The following is a 15969-nucleotide window of genomic DNA, read 5'->3' as shown; positions in this document are numbered from 1 at the left end:
GTTGATAAATTTTGATTTTCTTTTAGACATTCTTAACAAAAACAATATTTATAACTTACAAATGTATCAAAAAATGCATTTTAAAGCGCAATCAGTTTTCTTTCCAAACCCGTTAAAAAACTTAAAGTCGGACAAAAACGAACTGAGTTACAGGTCAATAAGTTGGCGAACATCACTGACAACGGCTTTTTTAGAATAGCTTCTGAATTTGAGGGTGTTTCTGAAATTTTTAGACACAATTTTTTATGTACTCAGCAAGACCTATAACCCACGCTGGATCGTTTTCCAAGTTTTTTTCCATCGTAGCACCGTGTTATTAAACGAGAGAAAGAGACGAGCCAAATTAAAAAAAAATGTGTCCGTTTGATTGGCTGTGTGTATGTTGTGTCCATTAGTATTCAAATTGCAACGCAAAAGTCTGTATTTTATTCGAAATGTAGCGTTACTTTTTAGTTGTTTGTCAATATTTCTACTAATTACAACAAGTAATTTAAAATTAAAGCTAAAAAATAAAAAATATTATTTTTCTTGAATAAAAAAAATAATATTCACTAGTGTTTTTTCCCCAAGTATTCATCTCGTACATTTTTCATACATGCGTACGAAAGATTGGATTTAATTATTAAATGTTTTTGTTTTCTTAATTTTCGTGGTCATAATTTTGAAATTCAATGTCAAGTTCACACAAAACTATTTTGTTAAGATTTCCATAAATTTATTAGTGACTTGAAAATGGTGTATGAAACGTCTTATGAAAGTGGCCGCAGTCCCTTTATACCAGATACAAAACGTGGTTATTGGGCTAATCCGTATGATTTTGTATATGCTGGTCTGGGTTTGGCTTTTCGTTTGGATGTTTTTACATTGTCATGGTACTATTTAATGCAATCGAGTGGTAAGTGAAAACTAATAAATACAAATAAGTTAATGATGATAATAACTGTAAATTAATATAAGGACAATTAGTCGGGAACAATAACTTGTGTCCAAACTAATAGTTCGACACAAAATAACATGAATTGCCTTCCATTTTTTTTTAATTAACTTTTTTATACCAACTTTTAGCACAAAGTCTTTCATTCATTTATTTACTTGCCTCAGACTCTTGATCATTTTGTAAAATTGCCTTCACTGTGACATGTAAAAATATTCAATATCTGTTTCCATTTAATCTTACATGGCAATCGAAATTGTTTTTGATACGACACACATTGAACTCAAATGTGTCCAAAGTGGCGATTCATTGAAATTTAAGAATTAAGTTTTTTTTATAATAATTGATATTGGTTAAAACTAGATAAAATTTTACATCACTATATGAAATTTCAGCCATCTAAATTATCTGTTGAAGTGAGCTAAATATTGCCGCTTTAATATAAAGTGAAATTTAATACAAACAAGTAAGAAAGTATAGTTGGTCAAGCCTGACCATATGATACCCTACACCGAGTACATCATTATAAAAAGGTCTTCAAGGAAAAGACATAAGCTTTCTTTTAAGAAAAAAACTAATTTTAAAACAAGTAAGAGAGCTATATTCGGCTGTGCCGAATCTTATATACCCTTCACCAAATTATACTTTAAAATAAAAATATTAAATATTTTTAGGTAAACAAAATTTAAATTTTTTTCCAGTTGTTTTTTCGAAATTATTTTAAATTTTTTTTTTAAATTTTTAAATCTTTTTTTATTTTAAAAAAATTTTTTTTTTAGTTTTAAAACTTTTTTTTTAATATTTAGTGAAAAAAAATTTTGGTGAAAAAAAAAATTCGGGTTAAAAAATATTTTTTCCGATTTTGACGCATTGTAGGTCCAACTTACTATCATAAGATATCCATATTGTCTATATTAATGATTCAGTAATCCATCGAGGTTGTCCTGGTTTTTTCCTTATATCTCAGCCATTTGTGGACCGATTTTCTCGCAACAGAGCCGGAAGAATTTCGGAGATATTGATATACCATTCGTGTATGTAAGTTATTTGGGAGCTTCAGAGAGTTGATTTCAACACACAGACGGACAGACGGAAATGGCTATATCGACTCCGCTATCTATAACGATTCAGAATATATATACTTTGTGGGGTCGCAAATGAAAAATGTGGAAATTACAAACGGAATGACAAACTTATATATACCCTTGCCACTCATGGTGAAGGGTATAACAAGTAAGCGAGCTATATTCGGCTGTGCCGAAACTTATATACCCTTCACCAAATTATACTTCAAAATAAAAGTTTTAAATATTTGTAGGTAAACAAAATTTATTTGTTTTTCCAAAGTTGTTTTTTTTTAATTTTTTGGAAAAAAAATTTTTCGAATGATTTTTTTAATTTTTTTATATTTAACGGAATTAGATTAGAAGGCGTAGCATCTCCCATACAGAGTAAATATTGATTTCGAATATCTGGGGAATCAAAATGGGAGGGGTCGAAAAAGGAGGTGAGTCACCTCTCATACAATGTAATAATTGCAATGTTCTTCAAACTTTGTCCGCATAGCTCTCTTACCATATATATATATATATATATATATACTAGCTGATCCGGCAAACGTTGTTCTGCCATAAACATTATTTCTAGTGTATATTTTTTTGTTAAATAAAAAATAGCGAATGTATTCTAAGTGAAGTTGGCATTATAGGTATTTTTGATGCCAAATGAAGAGAAATACAAACAAAATTTTTTGGCGAAAAATATTTTAAAAAATGGGTGGATAGGGACATCATAATGTCCCAGCGGTATGATATATAATATTGTCGTACCTACCAAAAATATATACAAAATTTCATAAAAATAGTTAAATATTGATATTTTGATATTGCTCATACAAAATACTAAAACGGGTGGGTGAGGGTCGGTTGATGTAAATTTGGGGTTATATGTATTTTTTAATGCCAAATAAATAAAATGCGAAAAAAAAGCTTTTGGCCAAAAAATGGTAAAAATAAATTCTGGATAGAGTCACCCTAATGACCTAGCGGTATGAAATATACTTTACGACCTATTCTCATACCTACCAAACATACATACAAAATTTCATAATAATCGGTTGAGCCGTTTCGGAGGAGTTCAAACACTAACATTGTGACACGAGATTTTTATATATTAGATATATATATATATATATATATATATATATATATAAACTAGAAACATGAAATAAAGCTTGTATGGAACCGAGTGAGTGGGAAACTACAAGTGGGTGCTTTTTGGTACCTTTTCTATATTCTTATGGTACTTTTTGAATTTTCTATAATATAATGGACCTAGAAATATGAAATTAAGCGTATATGGTCCTAAGTGATTGAAAATTCAAGCGGATACCTCATGGTACTTTTTGTTTATTCTAATGGTACTTTTTTTAATTTTCTATAGCAATGAACTTAAAAACATGAAATTAAGCATACATGGTCCTAAGTGAGTTAGAATTCTAGGAGGAGACTTTTTGGTACTTTTTCTTTATTCTAATGGTACTTTTTGTAATTTCTTCACCAATGAACTTAGAAACATGCAATAAAGCTTATATGGACCCGAGTGAGTGGGAATCCACAAGTGGCTGCTTTTTGGTACTTTTTCTATATTCTAATGGTAATTTTTGAATTTTCTGTAATAATGTACATAAAAATATGAAATTAAGCGTATATGGTCCTGAGTGAGGGAGAATTATAGGGGGAGACTTTTTGGTAATTTTTTTATTTCTAATGGTACTTTTTTGAATTTTCTATAACAATAGACTTTTTAGTACTTTTTCTTTATTTGAATGGTACTTTTTGTAATTTGAAATTAAACTTATATAAACTGAGTGTGAAACCACAAGTGGGGGATTTTTGGTACTTTTTATATACATATTCTAATGGTACTTTTTTAATTTTTTGTAATAGTGGACATAGAAATATGAAATTAGGCGTATTGGTCCCAATTGAGTGAAAATTCATGGGCATACTTCGTGATACTTTTTCCTTATTCTCATGGGTACTTTTTTGAATTTTCTATAATAATGGACCTAGAGTTTCCAAAAAATCGAAGAATTTCAAAACCGCGGTTTCGGTTTTGTGATAATTTATTAAATATTATGTATTATAGCGACAAAATTAGTTGATAATATAGGAAATGATATATAAATCTAAAATTCAAACTTGACGGGTTATGGTTTAGTGAATGCGAATTTAAAAGTGATAATCAATGATACTATTTCCTTATTGCAATGGTACTTTTTGAATATTTTATAATAATAAACACATTTTGCATTTTCTATAATAATGGGCCCAGAAATATGAATTAGATATTTTCAATTAGATTCGCAAAGTGAGACTTGATAGTACTATTTCTTTCTTCTAATTGGGGTGGCGAAGCGCACCGGGTCAGCTAGTTATATTATAAAAGAACATTTAAAAATTTCATCTTTTCTGTGGGTAAAATGAGGGGTAAAAATGGAAATTTATGTTTAATGGGTTAAATCTGTACTTTTTTATTAAATGCCTTTTTTGTAAATAATGACCACGTAATTAGTATTTTAGTTTTTTTTTACTAATTTTACTTTGATGGCACAAATACATTTGTATTATATATTAGGAAGTAAAATGTAAATAAAATAACAATGACAATGACAGCATCGGGCCCAATTAATTATGAATAAATATTTATTTATTATCAATTTAGTGGGATTCCAAAGCCGCAAATTCAAGGTTATCGCGAAATACTTGAAAATAAATAACACTATGCAACAATAATACGCTATATCGAAAATATGAACAAAAATAGTTTTCACTTTGGTAAATAAATAAATTGAAAACACTTTACAAATAATTAAGACTTAATTTCTTTTTAAGCGACATGAATGTCTGGTATAACGAATCTAAATTTTTCTAGAGAATAATGAGCATCTCCTGACAGGAAAGTACCTTTATTGTTGGTTTCTCGTCCAAAGAATAAAACACATTCCAGTTAATGGAATTGCATTGAAAAACCAAAGCCATATAAATACACAAGGTCTTTATAATGCCGTATACGACAATCTACAGTCAAAAACAGATACGGTGTAAGACTTCTTAAAGAATCAGGAGATTTATAGGAGACCTTCAAAAAAAATATAAAAAAAATTGTATGTAATTGAACACAATTTAACTCCTGATGTTATTTGCTATGCAGACGAAACTGGTCTTAATTCTACCACATAATACGTTTGTTCATGCTAGAGAAACAAACAGTAACAAATTTAACTTTGCGGTAATGCTTCTGAAAAGCAAAGAATCTTCTCTTGTTTCGTAACAATTGGTCAATTCACAAGGTCTCTTATGAGTCATATTGTCTGAATATTTTATGGCTCGGCGACACGGATTAACCGACTCTTAGGCGTTCGGCGCAGGTCTCTGCTGGAAATGCAATAACAACATTTTTAAACCATTGTGAAATATTATAACATTATGACATGATAAGAGACCTTGTGAATTGCCCAAATGTGTCGCCTATAAATTATCTTCACTTAAATAAAGCGTAAGATATTTTTTTTAAAAAAAAGCTTGTATTTACTCTTCAGAAGCTCATATATTGAATAATGCCGGTCTTGCGTGATCAAGATTTGGTAACCTGATGGGCCCGGATCATACTGATAATGATTTGCCCATTATTCGATATTGCAGCACAATAGAAAAGTGTGCACTTGATCATATTTTTTTTTACAAAACATCTTTGTAAACTAGTAAAAACCAACCATTTTTAAGGTACAAAATGATTTTTGTGAGCTATATAGGGTGCAACTTTACCATAACTACAACTTCGCTAAATATTATTAGTGAAAAATTTGTCGTCTCTATAAGTTATTCTAAAAATGTGAAAAAAGTACTTCCTACTTTTTTTCAAAAAAAGGACACGAAAAAGTTATTTTTTTGGATAAAAATTTAAATGAAATTTGTTTGGTGCACTCTTAGTTAAATTATTGCCATATATGTATCTGTCTGAATTAGCTGTTGGCCATAAACAAATGACACCCTTTTTTAAGGGCCCACTGAAATTCAGAATCTTTGGAGGTCCATAAAAAAAATTGGTCACCAAAATCGTCATTGATTTACTATCCTTTGGTAGTAGAGTCGAACCTATACTGACATGACCGTGTGTTTTTTGCACTGTGTTATGTGAACCAGTTATATTCCATCTTGACAATGCTCGGTCACATGTTGCAATACCTGTCGTTCGAAATCTCAACCGGAATTTTGCCGTTGCCAATGTCAAGCAATTGTTTGGAAAATACTTCTCCAGATTGATCGTTCTGCAGCTCGACACGCATGTTCACAGTTAATTTGAGTTTCTTGACGTGTTTCTACAAAACGAACAATTTCAAACATACATTCAGTTCATCGGCTGGCGTTGATATTGCAATCACTTTCATTGTACACTTAGCAAAAACGTTCATTTTTCTTTGCTGCAAAACTTTTGCCATCGCACTGTTCTTGGATTTTCATTGATTTGAATATTCAAAAGCAACTTGAGTGCTGAATGAGCAGTTAGAAAGACTTCCAAAAACGTATCTGCAAATCTTGATGAAGCATGTGCAAGTGATCAAAAAAGCTTTTCCAGTTCCACCGAGAGCGTTCAAAAAAAATCCCTCCAGTTCCATATTTCACAACTTTCATAAGAGTGTCGTACGCATATTTTTGTTGTCGATTCAACAGTGAAACGCTTGAAACTCTTGATGAAATGCGTCGTGCATCGGATAATACCTTGATCGACATCATCAAGCGCCTCGTTGTAAATTTCATCGCTCATCACGTCCGACGTTTGATTTTTATTTATATAGATAAACATAAATCTCCCAATTAATATATCCATCTTAATTACATTTTATATTAATTAAAATATTTCATTTCAGTCTAATTATATTTATTATCATTTTGAAGGAAATCAACAAAAATTTTAATTGATTTGAAAAGTTTTTCAAATACATATTTCTCAATTAAGTAGCTAATATGTTTCTATTTCAGTTATTTCCTATGTGCCCGCCTATTTAATTAGTTTATTTATCTATATAATACCATTTATTGTGATGCAATCATTTTTGGGTCAATTTTCCAGCAGTGGATACATCTCAGCATTTCGATTAACGCCGCTCTTTAAAGGTTTATTTCTAAAGTGTAAAAAAATAATTGTTTCTAAACTTAAACGTTTTAAATTTTTCATTCCAGGTATTGGTTACGTTTCGCTGGCCCTAAATATTTGTGTACTTTCCTTTTATAGTATTTTTGCCATGGTACCGCTGGTCTACATGTTTGCCTCCTTGGAACCAACATTGCCTTGGGGCTGTGAAGGTTTGAAGAAATGGACCCATATATTAATGGAATGGGAGAAGATAAATGTAATATATATGTAATAATCTTAATTAATATTTTTATGTAATAAGATTATTAAACTTTTTATAAATAATTAAATTTCGTATTGATCTAATTCTTTTCCATATTTCTAGGTTTGTAATTTGTATGTACAAAACGAGACATACTATTCGCATAAGTACTTATATGATGAACATCATTTACCCTCAGTGTTGTATTTTAAGTAAGTTTCAGTTTTTTTTAAATTTTCTTTCCCTTTAGCTAATATGATTTTCTTTTTAACTTTATTGCATTTACAGAACTCTTTTTAATGACATAAATCTATTTAAATACGAAAGTGTTGCAAAGTTCTCCATGTCGTGGCAATTAGTTTTATGTGCCATTACAGTGTGGACCATTGCGATTATAATTTTTTATAAATTCTTCAATCCGGAGAGTGTAAGTGTGATTTCAATTTAAAACTTATTGGGAAACAATATTTTGTTATAATAACATGTTCGTTTATAACCGATTTGATGGAAATGCTATAGTTAAAATATGTAAATTATATGAATAGCAATCAATCCCCATATTACTCTTACAGTTCGGTAAAATTATCCGTTACACCGTTTGGATATTACTCGGTCTTTTGGTATTGTTAATAATACGCTTCAGCTTTTTACCCGGCTCTGGTGGTGTTTATGGCAGTTTTTTCACACTTACTTGGTCAGATATTACAAATGGTCTTGCCTCCATACCTATTTATGGACTAACCGCTTTTGGACCCGGCTGGGGTCTCTTCATAACACTGTCCAGTTTTAATAAATTTACAACGAATATTATAAAACAGAGTTGGTTCATTGGTCTCGGGCAGATGGTTATACTTATTGGTTTGGACTTGTTGGCCAATTTAACGGAACAATATTTTAGTGGTATGTTTTCGAAATGTTAATTAAATAATTTCGCATCTTCACATGTGTATAATTTAAATTTCCAGAATTAACAAATTACAATTACTTTTCGGATGCGGAATATCTTTGGGTTTTATATTTATCGCCAGCTAGTGTAATGACTCATATGGAGTGGCCCAACTTTTGGACAATATTATATTATTTTATGCTATTTTTGTCTGGCATGCTTTTAATTGTGAGTTATTATTCGAATTTTCTCATTTATATCATACTGAACGATAACAATAATACGCTGTCCACTATCTGCACATGTAAATCAGAGACTAAATTTTAGTAAATATTTTCCACTGCTCCGTTCACCTTCATTTTTAGCTTGACAGCGGACACTGGCATGAAAATAAATTTGAAGACTCTCACAATTACATTTCTCCAGATATTCTAAAATAATTATTTATTTGGTATGTGAGATGCCACGCTCACTGTAATGATCCACAGTGGGGCTGAATCTAATTTTTTTTTAAATAAATCCTGCATTTCTAAACAGCTGGTCCAATCGGTATAAAATTTGACGTGGACGTAAACAAGAAGTTTAAGTTATTGAAATGGATACTACAAATTGTCCAGGGGCGGCGCTATGGGGACTCAAAGTAAAATGTAAAATTTTTAAACACCTGCCATTTCAAAGATTTTTATATTTTTGGAAAGCGCTCGGTCTTGAAAAACATACTTACGTGTCCTATTAATCTCTTATAATTTTCGAATTATTTGCTTTACAAAATTTAAATTTTGAAATGTTGCCATACCTTTTCCGCTTTTTTAATAATAAAGGTCGTACCTTTTGAACACAGTGGACTCATGGATTTTTGTTAGTTAGACAATTAAATTACTAATAATATACAAAAGATTTCAGAGCAATATCAATTATGGATCCAAAAATAAACGAGTTTCAATTTAAATATTAAAAAAATATAAGATTTTTGCTGTTTTTAAGTCACTTTAACTATTTTTTTTTAAAAAATAGCGAGTTATAGATCCAAATATTGAATACCACATGTCAAAATTTCATTCTTCTAACTTCGCTACTTAAGTGTTAAATAATATTTTAAATTTGCATTATTTAATTTTTTAATTTTATATTTTAAAATTTCATTCGAAAAAATATAACAAAAAAATATAATAAACATGTAAAATGGTATAGTCAGGCAAGAACGACCATCCAACAAAATGAATTCCATACAGCTGATTAGCTTTATGTATAAACTTTCTTACAACTACGAAGTTCTTCACGTATGTAAAACTATGTCCTATTCAACTAATATTAAATATTAAAAACTCGTGTTATAGGGCCCATACACTTCACCATCATGAATGTGCAATCAAGTGATTGTGCCAGCTGTTTGGCCGTTTATGAGCTTGTAGTGTGATTGTACCAGCTGCTGGTGCTTTATCAAAAATAGTTTGATATTTTTTTGATTGTACCAGTATGATTGAATCGAGTGTTGTAAAATTAGCTCATACAAGTTAAATAAAACCTAACTTTCCTTTGTTTTCTAGCAATTTCTTCATCCAAACGCGTTTTTTTACTCCTTTTTCGTTTTAGGATAATAGCAATAATAAATGCATTACAAATTTTATCGTTATTCATTACAACCTTTTCCACACAATTTTTGGTAAAAAAATTATTTTCTACCAGCATGCTGGTATAGTGTGTGTGTCCAGCTTAATTGCACAATCACTTGATGGCACATCATTGATGGTGTTGTGTATGAGCCCTATTACTTACATAAAAACCTTAAAGTTTACATTAAAGCTCATTTTTATTTTTGTTCAAATAGTGCTATCTGCTTATTTCACTGTTAGAATCGAAAAATCTTCAACTTGTACAAAGTGCTATCAACATATAAGCGCGAATATCAGGAATTAATAAAAACTTAACATATATATGAAGGATTTAGACGTCGTTTTTAAATAATATTGTTAAATAAACTTTAGTTATTACTCTTATAGTTAACGAAAAAAAGCAGTTTTTTCGCTCTCCTGTAAAATGTTGATTTTCCTTATAGCACTATTTGAATATAAACACTCGATATTTATTAATTTTCTAAAACTAAAATTTATATCAAAATTTTAATAGGAATGCAAATATTAGGAACAATTCTTAAAAATAGTTCCTTAAAAATAGTTCCACAAGCCCACTACAGGGTTTATTAAAAAAATTAAATTTGTTAATATAAATGTTTTTATTTGAACATATTGAAACCATATTTATCCCAAGTATACTGTTCAAAGCTTTTTCGAATGCATGTACATTAGATTATAAATATTGTACAACTATGTAATTATGAACAAATTAAATTCCAAAACATTGCACAGTGGGGCAGAATCGAAATTTTTTGGAAATAAATCTGGCATTTCTAAACGGCTGGTCCGATCGGGATAAAATTTGAGTTGGATGTAGCCAAGGAGTATTCGAGTTTAAGTTATTAAAATGGGCCCTACAAATAATCCAGGACGGCGCTATGGGGCTCAAAGTAGGGTACCTTCGACATGTAAAATTTTTAAACACGTGCCATTTTTTTGTTTCCCATCCGATTTCAAAGAATTTTATATTTTTGGAAAGCACTCGGCTAGATCTTGCTTGCGTGTGATATTTATCTCTTACAATTTCCTAGTTATAGGCATTTCAAAATTGAAATTTTAAAATTTTGACGTACCTTGGTCCGCTTTTATAAAAATATAGGGCGCACTTTTGGACCGAATGGACTCGAAAGATCTAGCCGAGCGCTTTCCAAAAATATAAAATTCTTTGAAATCGGATGGGAAACAAAAAATGACACGTGTTTAAAAATTTTACATGTCGAAGGTACCCTACTTTGTATTTGTAGGGCCCATTTTAATAAATTAAACTCGAATACTCCTTGGCTACGCCCAATTCAAATTTTATCCCGATCGGACCAGCCGTTTAGAAATGCCAGATTTATTTCCAAAAAAATTCGATTCTGCCCCACTGTGCAGTGGCATATAAAAAAAGAGGGAAATAATTCTGTAACTTCTAAACGGTAAGTCCCGTTTGAATGAAATTTCACATGCGCACAGAGGAGGTGTTGTTTTGAATTTGGGTCTCATGGGCCCATCAGGGGCGCCATCAGGGTATATTAAAACGATCCTGTTTCTTTGTTTGTGTTCCGATTTCGAAATTTATACATATAAAATCTCCTCGTCGAGCACTACAGAAAACCTCAAAAACTCAAAAATAAAATATTTCTTTTTTATACCCTCCACCACCATAAGTGGTGAATGAGGGTATATATAAGTTTGTCATTCCGTGTGCAACATTGAGAAATATTCATCTGAGACCCAACAGAGTATATATATTATTGATCCTTATGATCCTTATGTCTGTCTGTGTAAAACACGCTCACGTCCAAAATAGACAAAGAAAATTGGTAAACTTTCAAGAAACATGTTTATTATTGTTCTAAGCAGTTTGATATTGAAAATCAGCGAAATCGGTACAGTAAAACCAAAGTTATGAATTAAAATGTGGGACAACCTCAAAAAAAATTTATAATTTTCACATATTTTTGGACATTTTTTGTAAATATATTGCAGCTAATATCATAAAATTTTGCACTCGTTACTTTTATGATAAAAGAAGTAACTATGGTGAAAATTATAAGAATCGGTCCATGATTTCTCCTAGCCCCCATACAAATTTTTTCCCGAAATATGGTTCTATGGTCTATAAATGCCTACAGAATAGCACTATCCATAGAAAATTCAGCAAAAATAAGTTTGGTGTTAAAAAAAAACATATTACAAAATTGTTCGTGGATCGGACCATATTTGACCATAGCCCCCATATAAAGTACACTTCCGAAAATCTCTTAAATAAGCATAAATGTCTTATAAATGTCGCTATCAAGTTGAAATTCGACATAAATAATACCCATATATACCAAAATCGTTGTCTATGAAGATCGGCCTATAATTGGTTATAGTTCCCATATAAGGACCACTTCCGAAAAACACAATAACCTACATAAATATCTAAAAAATATCAATATCAAAACAAAATTTCACACACATCCGTAGTTTTTATTTAGAAATCACTACTACTGGTCCACTCCCGAAAATCACTAAAATCCTCATAAATTTCTTACAAATATAGTTATCAGGTTGAAATTCAAAAAAATTTATTCAATATATACAAAAATCGATGTACCAAATTTGATGATGATAGGCCCATAATTGGACATAACCTACATATAAGAACCACTTCAGGAAAACACATTAACCTGCACAAATATCCAAGAAAATCTATCTATTTGTATCCAAGAATCGTACTACAAGATTTTTTAAATATTGGTCCATAATTCGGCATAGCTCCCATATAAAGTCCACTTTAACAAGCGTTGTTTATATGAAATTCAACAAAAATAGCCCTCAAATACTTAGGACCATAATATGTCATATCATCCATATATTAAACCAAAATAGTACACAGATCAGTAATTTGTATTCAAAAATCATAATACTGAATTTTTTGAACATCGGTACATAATTGGCCACAGCACCCATATAAGTCCATAAAAATCACGTTAAAATATTTAATGACAATCAAATCATAATAGGTCATAGCTCCCATATAAGTCCCACAACCAAATATTTTGAAATTTGTCTAAATATATTTGTATACCCTTTTTATACTCTGTGTCTTTACTTGAGGTTAAAAGGGAAACATGTTGATCCAAACGTATAAACTAATTATTAACAGCCGTATTTATAACCAAAATTTAGCATGGATTTAACATACAAGTTATTTATAATGTATTTCTTATCCACTCGCTAAACGCATGTTAACGAGCGATCAAAGACTTGCTAAGTCTTTAATCAACAGCTGTTTTGTGTCAAAGTAAATTTGTAAATAAACATATAAAAGTTTTGTGTGGGAAAAAATTAAATTAAATTATTTAAAAATGATGCAAACTCTTGACCAATTAGACAATTTAGAGCTAGTTTCTTACTTGTCAGTTAAACTCAGCTTAACACGCTGTTATATTAATCCTGAAACATATTTTGCCGGAATTTAACCAATGATTGTGTTTCTCACTAGTGGATTAATTTTGTTAGCATTGCCATACTTTTCAGTCAAATCACATGTTTATTCTTCAAATTTTTTCATATACATATGGCAATACTATACATTTTATAAGAAAAAGCAACCGCGTTACATAACTTTTTTTTGTAAATTTTAACTTCTAAAAGAAAAAGCGACATAAAAGTATATAAAATGTATATTAAAAATTATATTGATGTTAATAAAGCAAATAAAAACAAAGAGCTGCTGTGCTGAATTGTTTATATACTTAGGTTTAACTCACCAATGATGCTCAGTTAAACCTACATTATATAGCATATAAACAATAAGTGAGAAACACAATTTTTAGTTTAATTTAGGTTTAAGCGAAGAATGTAGATTATCTCTATCCCAGAAACTAGCTCTTAGAGTTCTTAAGAGGTGAAACCCAACGTCGGTCAAAAAAAATTGACATTCAAATTTCAAAATTTGAGGGAAACAAGTTAAATATAAATGTCAAGAAATACATCAGAGTTGATTTTTTTCATTTTTTTTTTAAATAGTTGGCAATACATCACACTTTTCAGAGTTGATTTTCATATAAATTATTGACAGACAAAAGTGCATTATAAATAAACTCTTTGCTAACTTTCTGCTAAGCTTAATCGGTCTGCTAGTTAGCAGATCGTTGTGTGCGATGTATACACAGTGGCTAATTTTTCGTTATAGATACGGCCGTAAGTATATAAATTGTTAAATTTCTTACGTTCTAATAGGAATTTCAGTTATAAATTGCTGAATTAGATACAATTTTTTTTACATTTGAAATAAAATATCTTCTACGTAAACTAGTCTTTCTAACAATTGTTATATTATTTCAGTTGTTATACCATCATATTTAGGTGGAGGGTATTAAAGATTCGGCATGACCGAATATAGTACTCTTACTTGTTTATACTCTGTTTCTTCATTAGAGTTAAAAGGGAAAACTGTTCATCCAAACGTATTAACTAATTATTAAGTATATAAATTGTTAAATTTCATACGTTCTAATAGGAATTTAATTATAAATTGCTGAATTAGGTAGAATTTTTTGTACATTTGAAATAAAATATTTTCTGCGTAAACTAGTCTTTCTAACAATTGTTATATTATTTCAGTTTTTAAACCATCATATTTAGGTGGAGGTTATTTAAGATTCGGCACGGCCGAATATAGTACTCTTACTTGTTATATGTTAATCATCTTCCAGACCACACAACTATATACAATATTGACCACCATTTTCGATGAGTTTGCGGCCTTGAGAGAACGTAAAACAGAAGTCTGCATGGGTGTTATAGCCGCCACAGCGGCCATTTCTTTATATTTCACCTCAAATGTAAGTATGATCTTTAATCGTTTTAAATTTAACCTTATAAACTCTTTTAATATCTAATTTGAATCTCTCTCCTAATAGCATGGCGTTATATATTTCGTGGTTCTCTTGACCGATACTTACATCACACAAACACTTATTAATTTAGTACTACTCTTGATTGTATTATGGATTTATGGACGTGTACGTTTCCAACGTGACATAGAATTTATGATAAATGAGCGTTTTTCCACATGGAAAATTAATATTCTCAGATTTGTGGCACCTTTGGGAATGTTAATGGCTCTGGTAAGTTTTAAAGGAAAAAATTTTAAAAAAAGTTAAAGTTTTATTCCAAAATAAGTTTGTGATGTAATTACTTTCAGCAATGCCTTTAATTGTCAATTCTATTATAGAAGAAGTGTAATGAGAAGTGTTTAAGACGTTTTAATTAAGGGTTAAATATAATTAATAAATTCTTTTAAATCATTATTTTCAGTTATTTGGTTTTGTTTCGGCCTTTTACCAACACTTGTCAACCAATATAGTAATTGCAGTTTTCGCTTTAATCTTTATTGTTATTCCATGGCTCTTAATACCGATCTATGCTGTCTATGCGATGCGCCACAGTATGGGTTCTTTGAAGACACGTTTCCAGCGCAGTTGCACTCCAAACGATTGGTATCCTGTTGAACAAGAGGACCGTCAGCATTATGAAGAAGCCATGTGTAATATGGATATAACTCATCAACTAAATGAGATTACCGACAATGATATATCGTCAATATAATAAGTTATGTTTTTTTTGGAAACTTCCAAATTATTTTAAACAGTTTGAATAAATAAAACAAACCGAATAGCTCTAAAAAAACGACATTTAGGGATTTAGTTAATTTTTAAAATTGGGGACTTAATTCATAATGAAAGTCCCAAATTTTTTTGGGACAAACACAACTACGAAGCGTTTAGATACACCCAGAGTCTCTGGCGGGAAACGAAAGCTCAACCTTCAGGTAGTGGCGAAATACTAATTTTCCTAGCTGTTTGCTTTTAAATTGTCTTCAGCTATCATTCAAAATTTCTGACATACACGGTTCAGTTAGTGCACACATTCAGCTGGAATTCCATATTAATTTTTTAAATATAAATTTGATTTTTATGCGAAAAAAATGAACAATCTTGCAAAAGTAAACTGGCCTGGTTTTAATTAGTTCATATTATCGCTTATTGACTTAATATCATTTATTTTTGAAATTGTTATTTTCAAAAACTAGCAGTAAGAAAAAATTTCAAATCAAAATCTTTAATTTATTGGCAGC

At 30.2% G+C, this 15969-nt stretch overlaps 1 protein-coding gene across 1 annotated transcript; it reads left to right on the top strand.

The window, feature by feature from the left end:
• Nucleotides 1–467: 467 nt before the first annotated feature.
• LOC135952431 (sodium- and chloride-dependent glycine transporter 2-like) lies at nucleotides 468–15512 on the top strand. Its single transcript, XM_065502356.1, has 10 exons — nucleotides 468–895; nucleotides 6979–7113; nucleotides 7180–7349; nucleotides 7458–7546; nucleotides 7623–7761; nucleotides 7907–8234; nucleotides 8300–8448; nucleotides 14546–14674; nucleotides 14753–14959; nucleotides 15150–15512. The coding sequence occupies exons 1-10, from the start codon at nucleotides 733–735 to the stop codon at nucleotides 15438–15440; spliced, it is 1800 nt and encodes a 599-aa protein (XP_065358428.1). The 5' UTR covers nucleotides 468–732; the 3' UTR covers nucleotides 15441–15512.
• Nucleotides 15513–15969: the final 457 nt, after the last annotated feature.

This window comes from Calliphora vicina, chromosome 2 (genome assembly GCF_958450345.1).
Source record: "Calliphora vicina chromosome 2, idCalVici1.1, whole genome shotgun sequence".
Classification (NCBI taxonomy): domain Eukaryota; kingdom Metazoa; phylum Arthropoda; class Insecta; order Diptera; family Calliphoridae; genus Calliphora; species Calliphora vicina.
Note: the sequence above shows the minus strand (reverse complement) of the source record. Positions and strands in the feature narration are given on the sequence as shown.

Bases quoted from the DNA above. Each gene is read 5' to 3' on its own strand.
- LOC135952431 (XM_065502356.1), top strand. From the start codon at position 733: ATGGTGTATGAAACGTCTTATGAAAGTGGCCGCAGTCCCTTTATACCA. The intron at 896-6,978 runs GTAAGTGAAAAC...TTTCTATTTCAG, and splicing joins CTATTTAATGCAATCGAGTG to TTATTTCCTATGTGCCCGCC. The intron at 7,350-7,457 runs GTAATATATATG...CCATATTTCTAG, and splicing joins TGGAATGGGAGAAGATAAAT to GTTTGTAATTTGTATGTACA.